This window comes from Aythya ferina, assembly GCF_964211825.1.
Source record: "Aythya ferina genome assembly, chromosome: Z".
Taxonomy (NCBI): domain Eukaryota; kingdom Metazoa; phylum Chordata; class Aves; order Anseriformes; family Anatidae; genus Aythya; species Aythya ferina.
Genome location: NC_140299.1, coordinates 67750581 through 67777091, shown reverse-complemented (window position 1 = coordinate 67777091; position 26511 = coordinate 67750581). Strand labels below are relative to the sequence as shown.

At 38.2% G+C, this 26511-nt stretch overlaps 1 protein-coding gene across 10 annotated transcripts in view; it reads right to left on the bottom strand.

The window, feature by feature from the left end:
- BDP1 (BDP1 general transcription factor IIIB subunit) overlaps window positions 1-26511 on the bottom strand; it is a 57291-nt gene that overhangs the window by 29501 nt on the left and 1279 nt on the right. For 6 of the 10 annotated variants that reach the window (XM_084503327.1, XM_084503326.1, XM_084503318.1 and 3 more), the window contains exons 2-21: window positions 23177-23729; window positions 22392-22501; window positions 19477-19536; window positions 18976-19119; window positions 18115-18248; window positions 17584-17678; window positions 15887-15941; window positions 15074-15217; window positions 12920-13207; window positions 12522-12699; window positions 11272-11431; window positions 9241-9317; window positions 7700-7844; window positions 6946-7022; window positions 6188-6344; window positions 5680-5762; window positions 3843-4074; window positions 3166-3353; window positions 2270-2483; window positions 1585-1769 (exon numbers count right to left, since the gene is read on the bottom strand). In XM_084503327.1, coding sequence (XP_084359453.1) covers window positions 1585-1769; window positions 2270-2483; window positions 3166-3353; window positions 3843-4074; window positions 5680-5762; window positions 6188-6344; window positions 6946-7022; window positions 7700-7844; window positions 9241-9317; window positions 11272-11431; window positions 12522-12699; window positions 12920-13207; window positions 15074-15217; window positions 15887-15941; window positions 17584-17678; window positions 18115-18248; window positions 18976-19119; window positions 19477-19536; window positions 22392-22501; window positions 23177-23729 — 3279 coding nt within the window. The remainder of the gene's footprint in view (window positions 1-1584; window positions 1770-2269; window positions 2484-3165; window positions 3354-3842; window positions 4075-5679; window positions 5763-6187; window positions 6345-6945; window positions 7023-7699; window positions 7845-9240; window positions 9318-11271; window positions 11432-12521; window positions 12700-12919; window positions 13208-15073; window positions 15218-15886; window positions 15942-17583; window positions 17679-18114; window positions 18249-18975; window positions 19120-19476; window positions 19537-22391; window positions 22502-23176; window positions 23730-26511) is intronic. The other 4 variants (XM_084503323.1, XM_084503325.1, XM_084503319.1 and 1 more) reach the window with 2 other exon arrangements.

The following is a 26511-nucleotide window of genomic DNA, read 5'->3' as shown; positions in this document are numbered from 1 at the left end:
ATTTAAAAAATAAAAATAATAATTAAAAAAAAAAGGTATGAAAGAAGACACTGGGAACTACCAACCAGTCAGCCTCACCTTTATGCCTGGTAGGATCACTGAGCAGATCCTCCTGGAAGCTATGTTAAGACATGTTGAATACAGGGAAGTGATAAGACAGTCAACATGGCTTCACAAAAGGCAAATTATGCCTCACTTACCTAGTGGCCTTCTACAATGGAGTGACTGCACTGGACAATAAAGTAAGAGCAACTGATGTCATCTACCTTGATATCTGTAATGCCTTTGATACAGTCCCCAACACCCTTGCCTCTAAACACAAAAGATAAAGATTTGATGCATGGACTATTAGATGGATTGGCTGGATGCACGTATCCAAAGAGCTGCCATCAACAGCTTAATATCCAAATGGAAACCAGTAACAAGCATTGTCCCTTAAAAGATCATACTGGGAGCAATAACACTTAATATCTTCGTTAATGACACGGACAGTGGGATTGAGCGTACGCTCAGCAAGTCTGCAGACAACACCAGGTGAGTGGTGCAGCTGATCCCCTAGAAGGATAGGGATGACATCCACAGGGACCTGGATATGCTAAAGTGGGCCCACGCAAACCTCATGGAGTTCAACAAAGCCAAGTCCAAGGTTCTGCACCTGGGTCAGGGCAATCCTCACTATCTGTACAGAGTTAGGGCTGAATTGATTGAGAACAGCCCCATGGAGAAGAAATTGGGGATGAGAAATTGGATATGAACCAGCAATGTGCACTTGCAGCTGAGAAAACCAACTGTATCCTGGGCTGCATTAAGAGGCATGGCCAGCAAGTCAAGGAAGATGATTATCCCCCTCTGCACAGCTCTAGTGAGACCACACCTGGAGCACTGAACCCAGTTCTAGGACCCAAAGCAAAAGACATGGACCTGTTGGAGTCAGTAATCCCTTAATGGAAGGCCACAAAGGTGAATCAAAGGGCTGGAGCACCTCTCCTATGGAGAAAGACAGTTCTAGGGTTGTTTCTAGGGTTGTTCAGCCTGTAAAAGATTCTTGGGAGATCTTTCAACATTTAAAGTGGGGCTTGTAACAGAGAAAGACTTTACCAAGGTCTATAATGATAGAACATGTATTAACAGTTTTAAACTAAAAGAGAGGAGCTTTAGATTAGATATTAAAAAGAAATTCTTTACTATGATGGTGGTTAGATACAGGAACAGGTTGTCCAGAGAAGCTGTGGATGCTCCATCCATAAAAGTGTTCAAATACCACACTGGATGAAGCTTTGAGCAACCTGATTTAGTGGACGATAACTCTGCCAATGGCAGGGCAGTTAGAACAAGACAATCCTGAAAGGTCCATTCCAACTCAAACCATTCTATGATCCTAAAATTAATGCTCATTAATTTAATACTTAGAATACCAATAACTGGAGTTTTAATATAACTAGTGTTGATACTATGAGAGCTGACACCTCATTCAGTATTTTTATTAGACTTTATTTGCCAATTAGAAATCCATCAGCACAATGATTTCCTTTTAAAATGCCTGTGTTTTAAATGAAGAATGAAACTGACTAGCTACGCCCTTACCCAACAGTAGTAGTTGAGGTCCCATCTTTTTCTACAGGTAGGTAAGACTTCAATTCACCATCCTCTGATCTTGAAAGTGTCTGTGGGGACTTACAACTTTGCCTCTCAGAAGCATCCAGAGGGCCAAATGACTTTTCCTTTCCTAAGGATTCCAATGATTGCAGGACTTCACGTTTTCCAGCTTTCTGGAAGAAGAAAAAAAAAACACAAATGAAAAAGTCAAGATATAAAACCAAAAATAAGGTATGTTATGTTGTCCATAAAGTTCTGTGCTAATCACTCCCCAAAGTGTTTCCTGTCAAATTAGGCCACCTTCATCTAATTGCTCACTGGTAACCTCCCAGGCTTTCCAAGAACACATATTTGTCTCTTAAAATACCTTGAAATCTAGATTTCTTCTTTGCCATCTTTTATTAGCACTTTTATTTCCCTAACATCTCTGCAAATCCAAGTCAAAAAGATATCTGTACATATAACAGGAAATACAGAATGGATTGTACGTGTTCCTCACACGTGTTGCTCAAGTACAGCAGTTTTCACATACAAAATCCTAACTTTAGAAAAAAGATTATTTCTGAAAAGATTAATCTGTGTTGTTTTGTTTTTAAATCATCAGATGTTTCTTTCAGTTCCATAAACTCAAAAGCTGAAGTCCAACTAAAAGGGGGAAAAAGAAAAGCCTTACATCTGTGTCAGGCAGGCTACCACATTCACCATCACACTGCATCAAACTTTCTTCTTTGTTATTATGCTTCTGTGATACATCTTTATTTACATCCAGTACTTCCTTTCTACTAGTTATTGTTCTTAAATTTGGCTTTGGTCTTTGGAATCGACTCCTCAGTAGCCGTGCTGATGAAGCAACATTTTTTTCCTCTTGCTTCTCAGGACCAGACTCCCTGTGAAAGCAAAAAGAACAACAGTCAAAGGCATGGGACAGCACTAGTTCTCCAAATCATATGTTACATACTCGTATGTAGTTTTGTCCACTGCAGTAGCCAAATAAAACACAGTAATTTTCTCAGAGCAACAGCAAAGTTATCAACATTGTGAAAAAAGAACATATCAAACACACAAAAGAAACACATTGCTTCTTTTTTTTACTTATCTTTGCTGACCTATTTATAAGATACAGGACTTTGATGTTTGATTTCAGAACAACCGCAACTTCCAGTCACACTCTAAGAGGAATGTAAGTATTTTAAAAATTCCTTTCTTTGTCTCATCATGGCCAGAACTACACAATAGATTTCTTTATTTATTATTTTCTACAGACAGCTTAATAGGAAACCAAGCCCTACACTTGGGGATTTACGTAAGGATATGGGGATGTACTGGTAGAACCAACATGGAGAAGATAAGCACAGGAATTCAGTAACGTTTAGATATTTATTTGAAAACTGGAATCACCATGACTTTTTGGATTTTGTTTTGTTTAAGTATAGTATAATCCTGATTAAAAGCAAGTTTTATATCTGTGACAAGGTATTTGATTCTGGAGTTGAATGTAAAAGCATGGAATGCCTAGAGATATTGATGGCTTTGAACTATCCCTTTACTCCATTTAAAAAATAACCTTACCCTGCATTGAAATCTGAAACAACTTTTATGTCATCTGAAGATCCCTTTTCACTTTCACAGCCTCCAGCTTCTGAGGACTTTTCTTGGGAGCACTGCCTTGTACGTAATGAGTTCAACTCAGAATCTGCTGAAACATCCCTTTCTAACATCACGATGCATGGCTGTAGGTCTTCGTGAACCATCACATCCTATGGGGAATAAAAGTTTCACTCAATTAAGGAAAAAGATTTGGTCAACCTCTGCTTTAGAAGGGCAGGAGGACAAAAGGTTATTTTTCAGTAGCTCTTACAAAAATGCTCTAAAAGATCCCTCACTTCCCGTGCATTCAACTGAAACCACTTTATACTTTAAAAATTAAAAATGTTATTTTTCTGTATACTTTCCACCTGAAATGGTCTCTTTTCCAAGACCATGCCTTCTATACACACTTCTCTTTTCACAGCTGTATCACCCATAACACAACAATGTGGGATACAATCTCTCTCTCCATGGAAAACAGAATCTAAATGCAGGAGTTAGAAAATTCTATGACAATTCAGTTTATCCTGAAAGAATTTGTTATACAAATGCCAGGCTTACAACTTAAGCAGTATGCACCTAGATATTTATTACTAAAAGCTTCTGTTTGGGCCCCCACTAAAACCTATGCAGTATATGCAGCTGTTCAAGAAACTTACACTTTTGAGGCACGAACCACTGTCTTCATCTCTATGGTGTTTCACACCCTTTTCTACTTCTCCATTTTCAGCTTTCTCCTCTTCAGCATCTTTTTCATGTGATCGGTCATCTTTCCGTGCAACAGTTCTGCCTAGATTTGGTTTTGGTCTCTGCATTCGGCCTCTCTTTAGAGGTGTTGGTTTCAGCACACTCAGTTTGCTGTCTTCTTGTGAACAGGTTATTTCATTAGACCTGGAAAAATATATAAGATCTGTAAGTATCTAAGACATTTAAAATTGTAAGAGTTCCAAAGAAATGATATTTTCATTTTTTCAAGCATTTATTAAGACACACTTTCTTAAAAGTGGAGCTATGTATTCCTAAGTTCATGAAACAATGAAGTTAGAAGTGTCTGTCTTAGACTGAAAAAGTACTTGAGAAGTAAGAATTCATGCTTGCATTGTTCTTTATCTTTCCCCACTGAAAACAGAATACCATGCTAGACAGTTTCTTGACCCATAATGGCTCTTCTTATATTCTTTTGTATCTGGTTTAGGGGCAAATGCACCTAGTTTAATGAAGGGTATGACATGTTTAAATCATAAACATTCCATAATCTTACTGACATAATATATTCTTTGAGTTATTTATATCAGATGCACCTACAACTACCAGATGCTTCTATGCATTTACACCCTGAGAGCCAAGTTATATAGCAAGAATATCGAGAAAGAATAATGATGAAAGAAGCAACCGATGAATTATTTTTCTACCTGATTAAACCCAGTTTACCTGTCCTCCACACTGCTATTTTCCCCTTTACAATGTAGTAGGAAAAGCTTTTTGTATTTTTCAATCTCTTATAAAACACATTTCTCCTCTTACACTACAGCTGTAATTTCTCCACTGAACAGAAATACAGGAAATACTTCTTAATTTACCTTCACATAAAATTGTCCACACTAGACTTTTTCCCCCCTTGTGAAAGACACCTAACACTTTAGATGCTGGACTGTGTCCAAAGAAGGGCAAGGAAGTTGGTGAGGGGTCTGGAGAATAAATCTTACAAGGAGTAGCTGAGGGAGCTGGGATTGTTCAGTCTAGAGAAGAGGAGGCTCAGGGGCAACCTTATCACTCTCTACAGGAACCTTAAAGGAGGCTGTAGTGAGGTGGGGGTTGGTGTATTCTCTCACTTGCCTGGTGACAGGATGAGGGGGAAAGGGCTGAAGTTGCACCAGGGGATGTTTAGGTTGGATATTAGAAGAACTTCTTTTCTGAAAGGGTTGTGAGGCATTGGAACAGGCTGCCCAGGGAAGTGGTTGAGTCACCATCTCCGGAGGTCTTTAGAAGACATTTAGATAGCTAGACATTTTAGACAGCTTAGTGATATGGTTTAGTGGAGGACTGGTTAGTGTTAGCTCATAGGTTGGACTAGGTGATCTTAGAGGTCTCTACATGATTCCGTGATTTAAGAACAACACTTTAAGAATAAGCACTGATTAGTATTGTTTAAATACTCAGTTTCTGCCACTGAAATGGTACTTCAGTATTAAAGCTATTAAAGAAAGCTTGTTATAGTTTTTAAAGGACTAGCTTTCCTTTTTTTTTTTTTTTTGCATTCATCATGATTGATGTTTCATTTAAAAGAACTGCTTTATACACAAAAATGGTTAATTCATTTCATGCATAAAGAAAAAAAGATTCCCTCAATTTCTATCTCATTGCAGAAATTTCTCAAGAAACTTCTACAACTACCATACTATGTAATATTACCAGACATGAGAAGTACAGCAAGTTGTTGGAAAGTAACACATTGGTGGTTTGTTCGTTTGTTTTTTTCATTTTTCACATACTTACTGAGACACTGTCTCCACGATTTTATCATCTTTTTCTGCAGCTTCTCCACTGGTAGTATCAGACCTATTACTTTGGTCAATATTCTGAATAGAAATAGAACATTAAAACATTAATTATTTTCCATTAGGTAATGCTGCACTTAATAATAGATCAGGTAACTATCCTTAACAGGATGCAAAATGGGTTTCTCATGACAGATACGGACTCTTACACACTACATTTCACACAGTCAGAAAGGTGCAGTAAAATCTAGTTCAGACAAACAAAGCTGTGTTTGCTGTAGGACATGAGAGATTACTGGCATATACTATTTATGTGACAATCTCCCAGCTAAGCTGAGATCCCTACACAGTAATCGTAGTCACTACTGGTTAAGTAAGTGCTGATTCCTGGTCATATTCAGAAAAAGAAAAAAAAGAAGTTAAAAATAAAAAAAAAAAAAGAAGAATGTTGCCCAACAGGTTCCTAGCTAACATATTATTTCCAGTTATCTTACTCCACAAAGTACCTTTTTAGTTCCCTCCTCAGACTCTGGATGAGACATTTTATCATTTCCTGAACTGTTCTCAGGCTCTTTCCTTCCAGATGCTCTTGTAACATTAGGTTTAAATCTCTGTCGACATCCTCTAACTCTTGTCATTCCAATTACAGTTTTCTCAGGCTCTCTGCACAAAGGATTCAAAACAATTAAATTTATTCTTATATTCAAATATTCAAGCCTTATATTCAATGAGTTGTGCAACTTTCTTTACTGGGAGTCAATATTACATTGAGTTGTCTTTAGAAGGATTTGCATACAATTATGCAAGTTCCTTCACATTAGTACCAAGCTATATTCAGTCTTAAGGGTGTGGAAACTTCATTTATCTAATTATTGAAAAGATATGAAGTTATCACACAAGTGAGGAACCCAAATAGACTACATGCCACTCCTGCTCCGGCAAGTGTCAGAAATGGAGCCATGAACTGGTAGATGGGGTGGGAGGATAGCCAAGCCATTGTTATCACCTTTTTTTCCACCCAAATTCCAAATAACATTTGTACTTTATAAAGTAATACTTTCTGCAATTTCCCAGAAAAGCAGCATGTATCTTCTACTGTAGTACCACTACTGGAATCATCCAAGAAAATGCCAAAGTTGATTTTAAGATTCATATTAAGTTTTTGACTTCACTGTTGTCTTTTTATAACAGCACTATGCAGAATGAAGTAACAATTATGGACAGTTAATACTAATGAAACTGGAAAAGTGATCTCAATACTTACTCAGATTTCGTATCCAAATCCATATTCTCCAATTCTGTGACTTCATCTCTGTTTCTTCTACTGTCTTGCTCAGAGCCCTGTAATTAAGGCAAGAGGTGTGGTTTAACACAGTCTCTCACATTCCCCCAAGAGGGATGGAGGGGAAGAAAATCGCAAGGGTAAAAGTTAAGAAACTCACAGGTTGACATACAGCTTCATGCATCAAAAAAATAAACAAAAGAAAATCAAAACCAAGAAAAAACAAGGGATGCAAAACTCAACTGTCCAGCACTAATGCACAGGCAGTCCCTCCACAGCAGCAGCCCTCGCAAACATCTCCCAGCACTTTGATGCTGAGCACAATGTCCTGCGGTATGGGATGTCTATTTGGTCAGCTGGGGTCATCTGTCTTGGTTATGTCCCTCCCAGCTTCTCATGCACCTCTAGCCTACTTTATAGCAGATAGTTCAATAAACAGAAAAGCCCTTGACTCTGTATAAGCAGTGCTCAGCAATAACTAAAACATTCATCAGCACTATTTTCATTACAAATCCAAAAATAGAACACTACACAAGCTATTATGAAGAAAATTAACACGGTCCCAAAAAAAAAAAAAAAAAAGCAAGAAATCTTGGTCAAATGCACAGATAGATACCTCAGAGGTAGTTCTCAGAATTTTACGTACTACACTGCAGTTTGTCTACAGGATCAGCACTGATCAAAATGGATACAGCAACAAGTGCATAGCATATTAAGGAACATTTCTCTTTCTGACCTTTTCAGCTGTATTCACAAGTTTTGGAGAGGAAGTCTCGGCCTCCATTTTCTCTTGGTTTGCTGCTTCTTTCTTTCCTGAGGATCTTGTGAAATTGGGTTTAGGTCTTTGCAAGTGTCCTCTCTCTGCTGGCTTTTCAGTTTTACTTAAGACATAAAAAGGCGTAGTTTATATTACTATTACTAAAACACTACATGGTCCAAGATGTACTTTAAGAGCAGTACAAACTGCATTGGTAGTACCAATAAACTGAAGAAAACTGTAATAGCAGAAAAATATAATATACATTACTACTTTAAGCACAGAATCTCAAATAAACCTTAATACCTTTGATGGCCTTCAGTGCAATCTACTTAAAAATACTTGAAGGAAGCATTTCTTGATTCTCAATAAATAGGAATAATTCTTTTAGGGATTCACAGTTGACACCAGTGTGAACAGGCTTACTGAATTCAACAGAGACAACAAGTCTGCTCCAAAGTACAGCAGATCTGTTTGACATACAAAATTTGCTAATCCCTTTTTCTGTCCCTCTATCCCCTTTCAAAGCTACCCTGCTCAAGAACTATGAACTGCTATTGACAAACTCTGTCCTACTGCTGAGTACCATACACTGTTGAAGAATGGGGTACATGTATCAATCTCTGTATCCTATTAACTATTGCAATACAGAATCTCAGGATTCAGATGCTACTTGCCAGAGCCCTACAGATGAGTGATAATCTTCAGATTGGAAACTACTAGTTTTTCTTATCCTCTTCCCAGGACAGGGTAAATGAAACTTTGATCGCCTTTAGAAATGAGTTGCCCATCAGTAAGCTAACAGCAGAAGCATGAAACTTTCATATTGAAAAGAGTATCTACCTTAGCATAAACTAGTAGACCATCTCAAAATCAACTTTAAAGAATTATACCATTGATTATTACATCTCTGATCATATAGAATGGAAACTTTGAGCACAGAGTTGTTTAAACATCACTGCTCAGTTACATAGGTAAGTACAGGAAATAGTCACAAAGATTAACCTCATAAAGGAGTGCAGCTGAAACAGAGTGGGGTACCTTCTGGAAAGGTATGTCTCAGCTTACACTCTCGAATTCCAAAGAGCAAAATTTTCCAGTCAGGAACGTTTCAATATAGCACACGGGCTGTGTGCAGCTAATAAGCTCTGATGGCCATATGCCACTTTCAGAGAATACAGTGAAGTCCTTTTTCAAGATCAACTTTCCCAACAAAGGCTCACCCATAAAATCACAACATTTCTTCAGAAAAGTTTCTTGCTGTTATTCAGTGTAGAGGGACTAGCTTTTTTCTAAGCTCAGTTAATCCTCTCTCATGTCCAAACATTACGTTTTAGTCAAAGCATCATTTGCTCCTCAGCAATCAGAATTTCTATCAAAAAAAAACTTCCCTGAATATGAAAAAATATCATCACAATCTACTATGTTGTTGAACCTACTCCGGTGAAACAATTATACCCAAATGAAGTCAATACAGGTTTAGCACAAGTACCCCCACAAGTTAATCTAATTCTACTTACATTTTTTCAGGCAGAGAATCACTTTCTGATGCACTCTGCTCTTCCTCTGGTCTATGTAAGTCATGTGTGTCTTCATTCTAAGTAAGAAGAAAAATAAATGGTGTGGAAATTGATAAACATGAAGAACTCTTTGCTGTAAGTTAACAACAAGAAGAAACGCTCACAAAGTAACTTCATCTTTTAACTGAATGAAGCTGATAACAGACTCCTTAGGCAATATCGGTTAGTAGTAAGTTTCCAGGTCTAGTATGAAACCAGTTTCCCAAAGAATATGGACCATAACTTGGGGGCGGGGGGGAAGAGGGGGATGTGACAAGAGCAAACTAATCCCAATTACAGTGAAGTTTTTACAGAACCTATCTACAGAATTAAGATAAAAATCTACTGCATGCAAACACTATTTCTCTACTTTATTCATTTCTTTAATCATATTGATAGAATTACATTTCACACATTACTAGTTGGTTATTTCTAATTTTAGATCTCTGTTCACATTACTTGTAAAGAAAATCAACCACAGCAGGCCAAGCCAGTTAGAACTGACAATCGAGATCTTTCAAAATCATTTACTTTTACCTTTTCACATGCCAAACAGCATAAGTAATTGGACAGAGAGCTGAGCTTAGCTACATTGGCTACTATGTACCATATGATAGACAGATGTATATAAAGAATTGCCCTGTTCAGTTCACTGATTTTTATAAATATCATTCCAACTAGTATCAGGAGATTGCATTGTTCTAACATTCCCAACCATGGGTATTTACTGTTTGTGAAGATTGTAAGCAGTTAGTTTTCCACTATGACGAAGACATTGCTTTAGGAAACAGAATCTAAAAGGCCAAAGCAGGAATGATTTGCCCTTAGGTAAACACTAATACTTCAAATTTCCTAATCTCTCACTGTAAAGTTTAGTCGTAAGATTGTTCTTTGTCCTAGAAAGACGAAGAAAAATTAATTAATTTGCTCAAATACAAGTCTTCAAACAGTATATTAAGTTACAAAACCAACGTAACTGCACAAGGATAGAATGATTATCAGAGGAACAGAATAGTCTCTACGTAAGGAGAAGTGTAAGGTTAAGACTCTCCAGCTTGAAAAAAAATAATGCTTAACAGTGGAAAAAAATGGTTTTATAAAACAAGAATAGCTTGAAGATGATGAACAGGAACATAATAATGGATGCAATGCATATTATGATATAATAAATCATATCATAATAAATAATTTATTATAATAAATTTATAATAAATTATATCATAATAAAGGGTGCAATGCATTAAGCTACATGCATGAAGCTTAAAGCAATCTGAAGAGTATGCTTTTTTTTTTTTTTTTACTAAGTTAATAATTAAAGTAAGGAAGTCTCAGCTGTACAATGCAGTTGACAACAAATGTAAAGGAAAATGCAAAAAAAAGCTGCCAAATAAATCATGAATAGAAGCCCCAATAAAGGCTACGAAAAAAAGTCAGTTGCAATCTCAGGAAGTTTCTAAACTGATGGAACTGATTACAGCATACCTGAAGAAAGACCACTTAATTTTGGTCCAGTTTCTTATCTTTTCTGGAATACCTCAAACCAGGCAGTACCAGCAGGTGAAAGTTTAGACAGGTTTCCATTCTGAGGCAGCACAAACAATGCAATGATCATCCTGCTCAGCTGCCAGTGTTCCACTAGCAAGCAACGGAAAATTGCTCTAAAGCAGTACATCATTACTTTTGATGTTGTACTACTTTAATTTTGAATAAACAAAGCGTTCAGCTTTTTTAATTGTCTGCAAGGTAAGGCAGGCATGAGCACTATACTCTCTGAACGAGTTTAGTATAACAGCCCATTAAAGCTAACAACACTGAAAATATTTAGATTTTGGTGTTGTTCCCAAGCTTGTTGCCTTTTTCACTCCTGATGGTAAAAGCATGACAAAAAAAAAAAAAAACACAACCAAAAAGCAACTTTGAATAAGTGTTATAAACACTTCACAAGAAAGACAAAGATTTTAAGAAGATAGAATTTCACAAAAATAAAAATACCATCGTTTCTCTAGTTTCTTCAGATTGTCTTTCTTCATTTCTAATCCTTGAAACTGGCAAATTTGAAAGCTGGATTTCCTGTGATATATCGTCTGGGATATTTAGAGTTCCCAGCTGAGCAGATTCTGTTTCAAGTATAACATCATTGCTATCTTGAAAACTGAAATCAATAAAAGCACAATAAAAGACACAACATTAGTGTACTCTGATAAAAAGCTAGTTTTGTTTACAGACAGATCAAATTCCACATAAAAATTTATATTTACAGCAGTATGCAATTTTGATATTTAATAATTATATTTTTCAGAGAATCTGAAAAATTGTAGTGATATTCCCATGATGTGAGCTTTAAAACAACTTTTGTACTTTTTCAATGCAAGATGTTAAAATCTCACCTGAGTATTCTAGACTAGATAGTTTTACAAACAGACTTTACTGATATAAACACTGTATGCAGACGATTTTTTCCCTCATCTTCTGTAACTATGCTGAGCTCAAGGACAAATACTGTTCTTTCATGTACTTCCAATGAGGAATTAAAGCACATAAAAGTTTCTGGGAAACTGTATAAAATAACAAAACAATTACAGTGTGACTATACAAAGCAGTTATAGAGCATATAAAATGATCAAGTAGTACTAACAGCTTCATAATGACTTTTTCAATTTACTGCTTTCATATCAAAGTTTAACAAAACAAGTTGTTTTTTTTGTTTGTTTGTTTGTTTTTTTAGTAAAAGAATACCGAAGATTGAAAACAAAAGCCCGCCTCTCTGCCCAAGTTCAACACTAAAATCCAAGCAGCCTTCCTTTTCCACAACAACAATATATATTAAAAAATAGAAAAAAATTCCAGGTGTGCAGTAACAATACCTAACAACATTACCAAGCAGCGTTTTAAGAGAAATTATTAGAGGTGAGGATAATCCAACAGGCTTCATGAACATCCATTCCTTATCACCTCATGATGAAAGGAGTTTTAGATAGAACTTTGGTATTAACGTAAATTTATTTTCCAAGGACAGTGCATCAGGGTAGAGAATATATTGACCATGTAAACTAAAAACTAAAAAACTAAAAGCTGCTTACCCAGCACTGTCCTTAGAATCTAAAAAACTGCCCATTTTCTGCTACTTAATGTGACAGTAAGAACAAATTTTAAAAATTATTACAAAAAAAATAAAACTACATTACAACTAAAAACTTCAAATCACTTTTTATTTTTTCTAAGCTTTCCACTACAAACATTACCTGCATAAACTGAGATCACTTTCCCTCTCTGTTATGTCATCCACTGGTAAACAGGACTGCAATCTCTCCTCCTCTTTAGCAGGAGGACCATCTTGTTTTTCTTCAATAACAGTGTCCAATTCTTCTCTGCAGGTAATACGATCATCAGTGTTTGTATCGCATACCATTTTTTTTCCTGCTAGTAAAAAAGAATTAAATAAATGTGGACATTCTGGGCAGCAGCTTAAGAATTTCAGTTCTTGTATCCTAGCTACTGTGAACCAAGTGTTAATTTAAGACAAGAAAAAAATTCCAGCAGAGCATGACTACCAGTTATTATGATTTAAGAAAAATGTTGTCACCTAAAATATATTTAGTCTAGATTTGGTGTCTAGATTTAAAGTGCTTTTGCCTCTTACTTTTCTTATAGGATTTCCTTTCCTCTTCAATTTCTGAAGGGACAGCCAGCTGTTCTGGAAAACTGTCCACTTCCTCTTCAGGATCATCCTTTCTCTTCCTTTTTTTTCTCTTCTTTGCAAGTGCTGGCTCTAATGCAACCTGTTCTTCAGCCTGTTCCGAAATGCCCAAGGACTCTTCATTTTCCTTCTCAGCCGTAACAGCATCTGCTTCTGTTTCTGCATCAGAAATTCTGGCCTCCTGAAGATCATCTTGATCATCAAGAGTTTCTGTGCTGGCAGCTTTTGCTACTGAGACAATGTGGTTCCCAGTTAATACATCGGTAGAATATTAGGAGTCATACATTTTAAAGCTATTCTCACTAGTAATATTTTGTGAATTCATACTTCAGTGTCAATATCTTACCAGAAAACAGAAACGCTTCAGCATAGATTTACTTCAACACTAAACACAAAACACATTCTGTAGAGGGGACAACACTTCTACAAGTATAAAGGCAATAAAGAATACACTTAACAAATATTCTTGTTCCTATATTTTTGACCAGGTTACGTATTCATTTTTGAGTCCAGTAAAAACAGATATTGTTATTCCTAAGCAGAATTTTTGTATCTCCGTAGAAAGAAGTAATAATGGTTACAGAAACTATGTCAGGAAAATGTAATTTTGATCAACAGATGTACTGTGATTAATAATTCCTGTTTTCCATAAGAAACTTTAATTATTATCTAGCTAATAATTCATAAGCTCTGTTAGGGCTTTAAGGCATTTCCAAAATTCTTCCTGCCTTTTCTAGAACATTTTGTCATCATCTTCAGTTCATGCAGAACATCAGACAACCACCAAACACCTTTCCCCATCATTTTTATTATCAGTATACTAACTTGTTCCCCTGTTAAGTAAGAAAGTTAAAATGCAGTAGAAGTAGAAAAGCATTCATATATTGCTTTCCACAAAATACCTTTAAGCTACCCATTAAAGTTTATCAACATAATTTTTACAAACAACTTTAAGACCTTCTCAGTGGAACATTTTACTTGATCAAATCTGAAATCAAGGCTAGGGAAAAACAGCTGCATCAATTTTAAGAATTTAACTGAAATGCTGCTTCCTAGCTGGCATACTCCTTAAAAGGGTTGTTCTTTTGTTTGTTCCACAATACTATTTACAAACAAATGTGTTTTTATGGACAAAATATTAAAAAAAAAAACTCAGAATCAGCACTGAACTTGTAAACTGCTGTCGGTACATGCATTTTTTCATTTAAGCACATTTGTGAAAGAATCTTTCACAGTTGCAGAAATAATAAGATACTATATTGTGATCAATAGTAATAAAATTGAATCATTGTCATTAGTTTTGAACAGATTGGGAAGTAAAACAATTTCTACAAGACTCCCTGAAGGGAAGACAAAAGAATCATTCAGACTTGTGACTTAAACTAAGTATAGGGAAAACGGAATCTTTAAAATTGGTTTAAAATATAAGAAAAATGTAATTAAAAAGTAATGAAAAAAAAAGAAAAAGAAAGAACGTGCCAAAATATGGTTTTGCCCCAAGGATTCTGAAAGCAAATTTATTAGCAGAGATTCTTATAAATTTAGAGTAGAATATTCCATTTAGAATTAGAGTACTTCAAGACCAGTGAATCAATAATCTCAGTGTAATCTTACATTCCTGCCTCAAGAAAAAGCACCTCAGGAAATTGGCTGCTACCTGTTACTAGGGTAGGTAAGAAATGAGGAAATAAGCTCAAATTGCACCAGGGGATGTTTTGATTGGATATTCTGAAGAATTTCTCCACTGAGAACGTGGTCAATCATTGGAATGGGCTGCCTAAGGAAATGGTAGTGCCTCTATCCCTGGAGGTATTTAAGAGGTGTGAACACAGCATTTAGTGTCCTGGTTTAGAGATGCAACTTGGTAGGTCATGCTGAAGGTTGGATCTAGAAGGCCCTTTCCAGCCTAAATGATTCTATGATTACCACCCTGCAGATTAATGAACTACATCTGAAACATAAATACACTATGAAGCCAGGATTCTCTCACTCTGTCTAGAACAGGAAAGGAAGAGATTCACTACATGATTTTACTTATGCTAGCAACGTATTACTGACCACTGCTCTTAAGAGCACTCAAGCACTCTTTTGAAATACCTTTTGGCTTCTTACGAGGCCTTGGTGGTTTCTTTTCCTTTGGCTTCTGGTTTCTAACTGTCTTTTGCTTCCTCTTTTCCTCATCTGCCAAGACTTTTTCAAGTAGCTGGGCAAACAATTCAAAATCAAAGGGCCGCTTCTCTTCTATCAGATTAAAGGAAAGAAATAAAAAAAAATTAAAGGTGAGAATTTTTCCAAGTTTTTATTTTGTGAAATACTCAGTAGTACATGTTATGGCCTAAAATACAGGTGTTATATATGTTTAAACAAAGAATCTTTTGAAAATAATTTCTGCATCACCTGACCAGGCACTAGAGGTAAAAAACAAACAAACAAACAAAAAAAACACTAAGGATTACAGCAACTTGGTTTTAAAAAACAGACAGTAAAAAGGTCACAGTACTCACCGTAGTATCACGAAATACATTAACATATATTAACATGCTGATTCAAGATTTATATATCTCATTCAGATAACATACAAAACATTTAAAAATTCTCAAAGGAATTCACAATTAGTAACTGTGCTAAAAAAATTTCATGAATTAGGATAATGAACGGAATGCATACGGAAAAGGGTATATTAATCTCATGTTTCAGATGTATAGAAAAACAACAAAAATAAACATAACCGTAACTGTCAACCATACTTCTCAAAAAAAAATTAATATGCCCCAGCTTCTAAACTCACCTATGACCAAGAACCTTGGTCATAATTAATTCAAGCAAGGCAAAACACAAAAATGACAATGAAGAAAGATGACTAGCACATAACTGACTCACTGTAGGGTGGGGTACGCTTCCTTTACTTACTGAAAGCTTTGTCTATCCTCCATCCATTTGCTCTTTCCTCACGTTTGAACTTGTTCTAAAAAAAAAAATAAAAATGTCCTTTTCAGTAAGCAAGAAATGCAACAAGATATGGTAAAATACAGCAGATCAAAGTAAGCCTTCTTTAATGCAACAAAATATTCTACAAACTAAAGTTGTAAAAACTTGCAAGCACGCTGACAGAACGTAAGTTTGTATAGTGGGTTTATGTGGCAAGCTTTTGATAGCAGGGGGCCATAGGGGTGGCTTCTGTGAGAAGGATCTAGAAGCTGCCCCATGTTTGTTAAGGGCCCCACTGCTGACCAGAGCTGAGACAGTAAGCGATGTTGTTTTGCGCCTCTGTGAGAGCAGATTTAAGTCAGGAAAAAAATGCTGTGACACACAGCAGCTGGGAGAGTGAGAAGAGTGAGAAACAGCCTTGCAGGCGCCAAGGTCAGTGCAGAAGGAGGGAGAGAGGTGCTCCAGGTGCCAGAGCAGAAGTCCCTGGCGGCCTGTGGTGAGGACCATGGTGAAGCAGGATGTCCCCCTGCAGCCCATGGAGTACCACAGTGGAGCAGGGTTCCCTGCTGCAGCCCGTGGAGGAGACCACGGTGGAGCAGGTGGCCCTGCAGTGACAGAGGCTGTGGCCTGTGGAAGACCCCTGCCGGAGCAGATTCCGGGCCAGACCTGTAGCCCGTGGAGAGGAGCCCACGCAGGAGCAGGTGACCTGGCAGGAGCTGCTGCCCGTGTGGGACCCAGGTTGCAGCAGTTTGCTCCTGAGGGACAGACCCTGTGGTACGGACCCATATCTGGAGCAGTCCTTGAAGATTTGCTGCCTGTGGGAAGCCCACGCCGGATCAGTTCATCAAGGATTGCATCCCGTGGGTGGGACCCCACAGCACAGGGGACGAGAGTGACCGAGAAGGAGCGGCAGAGAAGAAGTGCTGTAGACTGACCATAACCCCTGTTCCCCCATTCCCCTGCGCCGCTCAGGGGGAGGAGGTAGAGGAGGGTGGATCGGGGGGAAGGTGCTGGTTTCTTTCATTTGTTTCTCACTTCTCTAGCTTGTTAGTAAGATTTATTACCTATTACTGTCTCCCTATGCTGAGTCTGTTTTGCCTGTCATGATAATTACTGTGTGATCTCCTTGTCCTTATCTCAACCTTCGAGCCCTTTTCATCGTATTTTCTCCCCATTCCTCTTTGAGGAGGGGGAGCGAGAGAGCAGTTGTGGTGGAGCTTGGCCACGCACTCGGTAAAACCACCAGTTTGCTATTCAGTTTATCATACAAAAGCTAAGGTTTGTTTTCTTTCATTAATACATATCAGCCATGGTTTCTGATTCTTTTCAACATCTTTGTCCTTGCTTCCAGTCTAGGCATAGTTTGAAATACAGAAGGTTTTCCCAGCTGCATACCAAGAAAGAAGTAACACAAAAGAGCCTCATCAAACATCCAATATGTTTATCAGCATTTTTCAATTAAAATAAAATCAAGACAAACTGTGCCTAGACATGTTAGATTTACTAGATTACTTTAACGTTTCCACCTCCTGGAAACATTTATAAAAACCACTGCTACAGAGCCAATTAGCATTAAAATTACCAGTACCGATAGGAAGCATAGTAACAGAGAAAGAGAAACAAAAAAAAAAGGGGAAAACACATTTTTAATCAGTTGATTTAAGTGCCTTAATCTTTACCTTAATTTCTGATCTGGCTCTGTGAGGAAACAATCGTCCAATCAAGGAAAAGTCTGTTCCTACCATGCTGATAGCTAAAAAGAACATGTCTGTTTCTGGGAGGAAACAAATAAATAAAATACTTATGCATACAAACACACACACACTTAAAAACAATTTTCAAACTTAAAACAAATAGATAGATAACTTTCAGATTACCGACAGTGATGGCAAGTTCATCCAAAATTACACATCTGAGAAAGCACGCTAGCATTTCAACAGCATCTAAACATCTGTGACAGAAGCAGTCATGGGTACCCTACAAAAGGCACTGGACTTTTTTTTTTTTTTTTTTTTTTTTTTTTAATTTGCCTATTTTCATAGCAAACATCAAAGCTCTGCTTGCTGCAAAGAATTCCAGGGTTGAGACCATGTCACACTTAAGCAGATCCATCAACTTCATTGGGAATAAAATGCATCAAATATAAAGCATTGGTAGAAACAGGTATTTTTTTCTGCACACTTAAAACATGAAACCAAAAGTATTCTCACCTTTATTTGACCATGGTTTGGTGTAAAAACTTTTCCTGAAGCTGGAATACGTAGTTGTAGAGCCACGCTCAAAGATAGGATCATTTTCTTCTACAACACAAGGACCTTTAGTTCTTAGAACTTCTACAGTTAAACTGGAAAAGCAAACACAGAAAGACTTATATGACAATATCACTAGCAAGACATATAGTTGGCATTTGTAAACTTGTTTTTTTCCACTTTTATAAGATTTAGTACAAACAGATAAAATTAAAATACCTGCAAGAAAAAAGACTGTCTTTTTAATATCCAAGAATTTATTTTGCAAAACCACACAATGGCCTCTCTAAATTCTTTTACATCGTGGCCTAAATCTCATGGTAATAATGCCTTTTGAGAACTCAGTAATTTGGTAGCCTAATACTTTTAAAAGTCATATTCTAAGCAAACGTACTGAAAGCACTGACAGCTGAACAGAGCAGCAACATGGAAGAGATAAAGCTAGAGCAAATCATATCGACAACTGAACAACAATGAGCAGATTATCGAAACTGTGAGAATCAAAGAAGTGAACTAGATAGGACACATCTGGAAGTCTGACAAATACTGACAAATTTTATTCCCTGTAACAAAGCATGGTACCCTCTTTTGTATCCTTCTCCAAAACCACGTTTCTCAGAGAAATTTTGCCACTACTAAGACACATAATAAGATAATTGTTGCTCATATTTTGACACGTATTTACACTGTTTTCTTAATCAGGATAGCTCAACTGTCATCATATTAATACATTCATGTTTCTTCCTATCCAAAATAACTGTTCTATTTACAAATGAAGTAGCAGTCTAGCACATATTGTCCACGAGTCAGGCAGAGATTTACCTTTCTTCATCCAGAATAATTGAACCATCTTCTGCTACTTTCACACGAGGAACTAGAAGTGGACCATCTTGACTGTCCTCCCCATTCTCTGCCTCTTCCTCCTCATCTTCCTCTTCATGATCCGGAGTACTTTTCTCTTCCTGCCTACAATTTTAAGAGACCAAGCAAAAAGATTACTTTTGTCAGCATTCTAATTTGCTGCTCTGTATGCCAGATCTTCAATGGCTTAACCACTCAGCAATGTAGCCTATACACAAGTTAGTCAATACAGACTCTGGAATCTGCTTTTCATTCTGTTGTACAGTGAACAAGTCCAAAACCATAAAAATGAAAAGCAAAATGCTTTCACTACCCTCCCCTCCCAAATTACAGTTTATTTTAAATAAGGGCTACGTTACAGTAAACAAAGACCTACATTGCTAACATTACTACATTTACACATGTTCATACCAAATATCAGAATTTTTTTTTACTCTAAATACCTCTGTCACCAAGACTTACTCTTTCATTTGACACTGTGCAGAACTTTTTTCTGTTTTCTTTTCTTCTAACAATGAAGACCTAGAATTTTTTAAAAAGTTAGAGATTAAAGATTGTACAAGTACACTTCAGTTTCATTCCCCTAAACCCACTTTCACTGAATAATGGACAAAGAAACATAAAACGTTCTTATTTTCAAGTCTTTGTACTGCATATAGACTTGGTATAACTGAACAATTATCACTGCCTAGTGAATTTTGCTTTTAATGAGCATAAATTGATGAAGAACAAATCAAAGATTTCAAGCTATAATCCTTGAGACTATAGTAAGTGATCAACACTTTGCGAACATTAGTTCTTAGCTTTTTAATTAGAAGTTCAGATTGCCTTATCACAAGAGACTGAAGATGAACAGTGGTCCATCAGTCACTGAGACAGAAATACCGAAAGCTGATGGTAAAACAATGCAGTACACACTAACAACTCCACTTTGCACTGACTAGCAAGTTCTGTGAGTATGAAAAATCAATGACACTTCTTTTGTGAAACTGATCCTTCCAGTAACCACTGTACTTTGGAGGTCAAGTGGCCATACTTCTCCCTAACTTTTCATCAGGTTACCAAATCTAACATTTTGCTCCTTCTCCTTGCACCATCTACACACCATCCCAAACTGCTAGAGTCAACAGCATCAAGGCACATGCTGCTGTAAGAATTAACTGAATTAAGCTAAGAGAGCATGTAACAGCTAGGTTGCAAGGCACAATATATTCATTATAAGAACGTATGAAAAGTAAGAGCATATGTTGCATTATCTGGTTAAGGACTACTCAGTGTAAAAGATAAAAAAAAAAAAAAAAATCAAGGTAAGTGTTAAATAAAAGACAGGCTCACAAACATTAATGAGCACACAATAGTGGACAATAATGAACCTCAAACTTGTCTGCTACTGATTGATGAAAGGAACTACTCAGGCATAGCTTTAAAGGTCAACTTACATTTTGTAATCATTAAGAATCTTGTGGGATATTTGAAAGGGCTTGAGGGGACTCTCCAAAACCTATTGTTGTATTCAGAAAGAGGTTGTGGGATTATATGAACTTATATGAACATACAAACTCAGTGATAAAATGAACTGACAGCAGAACTGTGTGGGGGTGTTGGTGGACAAAAAACTGAGCATGAGCCAGCAGTGTGCACTTGCAGCCCAGAAAGCCAGTTGTACCCTGGGCTGCATCAAAAGCAGCATGACCAACAGGTGGAGGGAGGTGATTCTTTCCCTCTGCTGTTCTTGTGAAATCCCACCTGGGGTGCTGCATTCAGCTCTGGGGCCCCCAGCACAGGAAGGATATGGAAGCATTAGAACAAGTCGAGAGGAGGGCCATGAGGATGATCAAAGGGCTGCAGCACCTCTCCTGTAACAACAGGCTGAGGGAGCTGGGATTGTTCAGACTGGGAAAGAGAAGGCTCTAGGGAGACCTTACAGCAGCCTTCCAGTACCTGAAAGGTGCCAAAAGGAAAGCTGGGGAGGAGCTCTTTGTAAGGAAGTGTAGTGATAAGACAAAGAATAGTGGTTTTAAACCAAAAGAGGGTAAGTTTGCATTAGATATTTGGAAGATATTCTTCACTCAGAGGGTAGTGGGACACTGGAACAGGTTGCCTGGAAAAGATGTGGATGTCCCATCCCTGGAACTGTACAAGGTCAGGCTGGATGGGGTTTTTGACAGCCTGATCTACTGGAAGGTGTCCCTGCCCTTGGCAGGAGGATTGGAACTCGGCTATCTTCAAACATCCCTTCCAATTCAAACCATTCAGAATTATTTTTTCCCCTCCATGGATAATCTCACTTTCTGTGAGTGAATCAGGGACTAAAACTCAATCGGAGAAAAGGCTGCATTTCACTGGGCTGATGGGTCTAGGTGCAAGCAGGCAGGCAGGCTCGCAGGCAGGTGAGGTTTGCACACCAGCTACTGGAGACACCACAGATCTTAATGCCTGTAGATTGAACGGTCAGCAGCTGGTGGTAGTGTGCACAGAGACACTAAGTGCCAGCAACTACAGAGACCAGGTTGTGTTTTTATTAACCATTTAACCCTGCATGCATGTTGATGTGTACATGCACACAGCTTGCTTAACCCAGCAAGTAACTCAATAAAGGCCCAGGGTCCAGACACAGACTTTAGGAAGGCAGAGCTCACACTTATGCAAGAGATTCACGATCACAGTGGTACTTGTAAAATGAGCGTGAGGGCACATACATCTGTTCTACCAATAAACATCAGTCTGAACAAGCCATGATGTCAGAAATGCATGTACTGCCTGGAAGATGAGGGGATGTTTCCAACATGATACAAGGCTTTGAAGCTGTATTGCATTCAAGGGATCCGTGAGCACACGTGTTTTCATTTCACTATCTAACTTCTGATCAACCAGAAAGGAAGAACAGGACTTGGATAACCATACATATGTTTGTGATTGTTGTTCAGGAACAGCAACAGCCACATCCATCCAGATGGGACAGAGACACCTCCAGGGACTTGCAGCATATTCTATAATTCAGCAGCCAGAAAGCAGAAATGCTTTGTTTCCTCAAGTCCACTAGATTTGGTAGTGACTCAAAGTCCCTAAAACGAAATTTAACAGAAGCTAGCTAACAAAAGGCAACTTACTATAATTCTGCATTTGTACAGAGATAAATCGGCAGTGGGGAAAGGTTTGTCTTTTTATCTTTCAACAGGTACACTAACCTGCTTTCTCATTTCTGTACAAGGACTGAACAGATGTGAAAAGACATATGGAAGCTTTTATTGCCGTTGCAAAAATATTGCATCTGTGCTAATTGATTTAAGAATCCTCCTTTTCACAATCATTAAAATGACAGAAAAAAAAAAAAAAAAGATTACTTAACCTAAGGAGCAGGAAAAAGTCATACTTACTTCATAGGGTTGTTTTCTGGCAGATAGTATATCAAGTCTCTCATGGTCATTTTAGAGCGATCTGGTGGAGAACGCCCTTCGATAATTGGAGGCCTGTGTTTTAACTGTTTCTGTATAAAACCAAAATAGAAATTCAGCCTGGAAATACTTTATATTACACAAATTAATATTTTTCTTTGTTTATTAAGTACCATTCAGATGAAAATTGTTGGTTTTTGCTGTTGCTGTTGGGGTGGTGTTTTGGTGTTGCTGTTCGTGGTGCTTTTATTTATTTTTTTTTTTACACTCAACTGAAAAGTTTATCTTAAGAGTGTACATTTGTCGGAGAGGACAAATGTCTGTCACCATAGACCTCTGAGTGGTTTGTCCTCTCAAAGAAATTCAACACTCAGCAGAGATAAAGTCATAGAACTCAGTAAATAAGCAAGTCTAAAATAATGCAAGAAGCCCCGCATCCCAAGCTTCTTACATACCACCCCAAGGTATTATCAGCTGTGAAGATTGGAAAGGTGACTACTACAAAGCATGTCTCAGGTCAAAAAGGGTTGCAAGTCTAACTAAAAGGAAAGATACCTTGTTTCCCATGAAATCTCTATGAGGGAAGTGCTGTTACTGCTTACAAACAAACTAACACCATACATAATTATGAGACATCACAAACCATTAGCAGTAAGCAGGTGATGATCATTGTCAGAAAACACTACAGCAACGCAGCAGTGACAATGTTAGATGAATCAAATCTTTCCCTGTGCTTCACAAACCAGCACTGCTCAAGGCAGACCTACCATGCGCTCTTTCTTCAGCTCTTCTCTAAGCATTTCCCTCAACTTCCGAGCTTTGAGGATCCTTTCACGATCAGAACAGATTCGTTTTTCTTTTGTGGGAGCAGGTTTTGTAGGTAACTTTTCCTCCTTTGTCACTGACGTTTCCTGTGTTGGTCTCTCCTTGAGTGGAGAGGGTAGGTTCTTCGGCAAGGTATCATCATTTTTTTGAGCAGCTACACTGGCAGTTTGTTCTTTATTTACAGACTTTTTTAGGGGTGAAAACTGCGGCACTTGTGGCACAGGCGTTTTCTTTTCAGGCAGCATGGGAGACTTCAAAGAGCATTCAGTACTACTCTTTTCTGATGCAGAAGAATCCTTCTGAACTGAAGCACTGCCATCAGGAGCCTGCAATGCTCGCCTCTGCGGTTTTGATACAGAACACTGAACAGATGAAGGCCCAGCTCTGGGTTTGACAAGATTTGGCGTAGTGGAAATACGTTTTCTTCTCTGTGTAGGTGTCTCTGTAGCTTTACTAGTTTCTCCAGCATCATTTGAGCTATCAGCCTTGTCATCACTGGAAAATTTAAGAGGAAACATTCTGCAATACTTCTCAGTGACAAATTCAGAACTCTTACTATCAAGACACATGCTTCACTCAGTATGAATGTAGTAGTACAGAAAATTAAAGATATATACAGCAAGTCACAATTGAACCAACCTACGCCTGGCATTCAAACTAACCAGATACAAAAACTGGTGTATTATTCTCTAATATTAAGTATTAGCTCTCTACAAGTTGGTTGACCAGTAATGCTAAACTCATGCAATCCTTTTCTGCCCTCTTTTTGGAAAGCTCTCGACTTTCAACTAAGAATACCAAACATCATAGTACGATAAACTCAATAAAGCTTTGTAAAGAATACCCTACATACCATGTTACACATTAAGAACATTTTAATAACGGTATACACCACAAGTAGTTTTACGATTTTTCATCACAACCAACCTGAGCCATCCTCTTATACACTTGTAAGTAGATAAAATCTAAACTGTGATTAAAAAAAAAAAAAAAGTCCTCTGCTGTGAAACTGGCTGTTGTTCCAATGAACAACTCAAAACTGGGCTTTTGGGGACAACAAGTTCCAGCTTTCCTGGTAACCTTTCTTAATTTAAGTATTGTTTCCATCCTTTACACAGAAATAATTCACAAAATTGCAAAAACCATGATCATCTTCCAAAATCTTGAAAACAGCTCCAGTATTTGACTCCCTGGCTGTTGCTGACAGTAAAACTACAGCAGAATTACAAATGAGTCATGAAGACCTTTTTAATTTCACATTGGAACTATGCCTTGTTTCTGTACATAAGGATGATCCTGCCTATGGTTTACTTATCCATCTCCAAAAATACTCAAGCAAATGCCTTTGAAAGAACAGGAAGAAAAGCAAGTAGAAGGAATAGGAGGAAAGCAAAAATATACAGCACAATTTTTCCAAAACCTCTCTAGATACTCTGTGGAACAGGCATGGGCTACAGATGATGTCTTATTTAACAGCCTCAGCAGACTTTTCTGTATCAATTTATCCCATGCCGTGAGTTCATACACATTCTCAGAGCATACAACATCCTTTAACAAGGCATTGAGCAACTTCACTATATGCTGCCTATCTGTGTTTTGAATGAGATCCTTACAACCTCCGTTCAATATTCTCTGTTTTTGGTACAGCAAGAGACAGCGGAAAGTAATTCTTTGCTTATCTTCTCAGCACTACCTGTAGCTTACATGTTCTTCCTAGAGTACCACACTAGATTTTGGCCAATTAAATTCAGCTGTACTGGTGTTGGCTGGTATAGAGACAGCTTTCTTCATACAGACTCATTTGGTGCTGTCCGTGGGATTTGTGGTGAAAACACCAATGTCTCAGCTGTGGCAGAGCAGTGCTTACAAAGAGCCAGCGAGGAGGCTTGAGGGGGAACCAGGAGCTGGGGAGGGGACACAGCCCGGACAGCAGGCCAAACCGACCAAGAAGATGTCCCATGTCATGTGAAGTCATGGTCAGCAATAAAAGCGGGGAAAAAAGGAAGAAGGGGTATATGTGGAGCGATGGCCTTTGTCTGCCCAAGGAACCATTCCACATGATGGGCCCTGCTCTCCTGGGAGTGGCTGAACACCTGCAGGCGAATGGGAAGCAGCAAATGGATTCCTTAGTTTGCTTTGCTTGCATGAAAAGAGTCTGTTTTACCTGTTGAACTGTCTCTGTCTTAACCCACGAGTTTTCTCTTTTACCTTTCTGATTCTCTTTCCATCCCACTGCAGGGAAATGAGTGTGCAGCCTCCTAAAATTAACCAACATTAGCAGACACCATTTTTAAAAAATGAAAAGCAGTAACCTTATGCTCAGGGACTTCTCGGTTCCCTTCTTCTGCAGACTACATAAAACCACGTTGTGCTGTATTCTACCAATTACTGCACTCAAGAAATCAGATTGCCTTCCCTCATATCCACTCTTCCTGAATCTTCTGAAATACCCTGGCGGCCAGTTTTTAAAATGCAATGAGACAGCTCTTCAAGAAGCTACTACTGCTTACACTGCAATAAATCCCTTGGCCCACTGTTGTGGTTTAACCCAGCCAGCAGCTAAACACCACACAGCCGTTCGCTCATTCTCCCCCCTCCCTCTCTGGGATGGGGGACAGAAATGGGAAAGTGAAGCCTGTGAGTTGAGATAAAGACAGCTTATTAAGAAAGAAAAAAAATAGCATAAATGATGATAATAGCACTGAGAATAATAACACGTACGGAACAAGTGATGCACAATGCAACTGCTCACCACCCGCTGACCGATGCCCAGACTAACCCCAAGCAGCCGGCCCCCCACCCCAGCTAGCCACCCCTATATATTGTTTAGCATGACCCCAGATGGTTTGGAATACCCCTTTGGCTAGTTTGGGTCAGCTGTTCTGGGTCTGTCCCCTCCCAGCTCTTGCTGCAGCCCCAGCCTGCCCGCTGACAGGACAGAGTGAGAAGTTGAAACATGCTTGGCTTGGTGTAAGCACTGCTCTGCAACAATTAAAACATCAGCATGTTAGCAGCACTCTTCTCATCCTAAGCCAAAACGTAGCACCCTAACAGCCACTAGGAAGAAAATTAACTCTGTCCTAACTGAAACCAGGACACCTACTCTCTCCTGTTTGGTTAGTACAGGCCTTCAAAACCATGCTGAAGCTTTATGAATTCTGTGGAATTCAGGGGTGAACATATGGGGCAAAAGGGAGAAACTCTCACCTGTGCCCCTACTACCTGCTGCCAGGACTAAGCATTCAGTACTGCTGAGTCTCCCAGCACTTACAGGCAG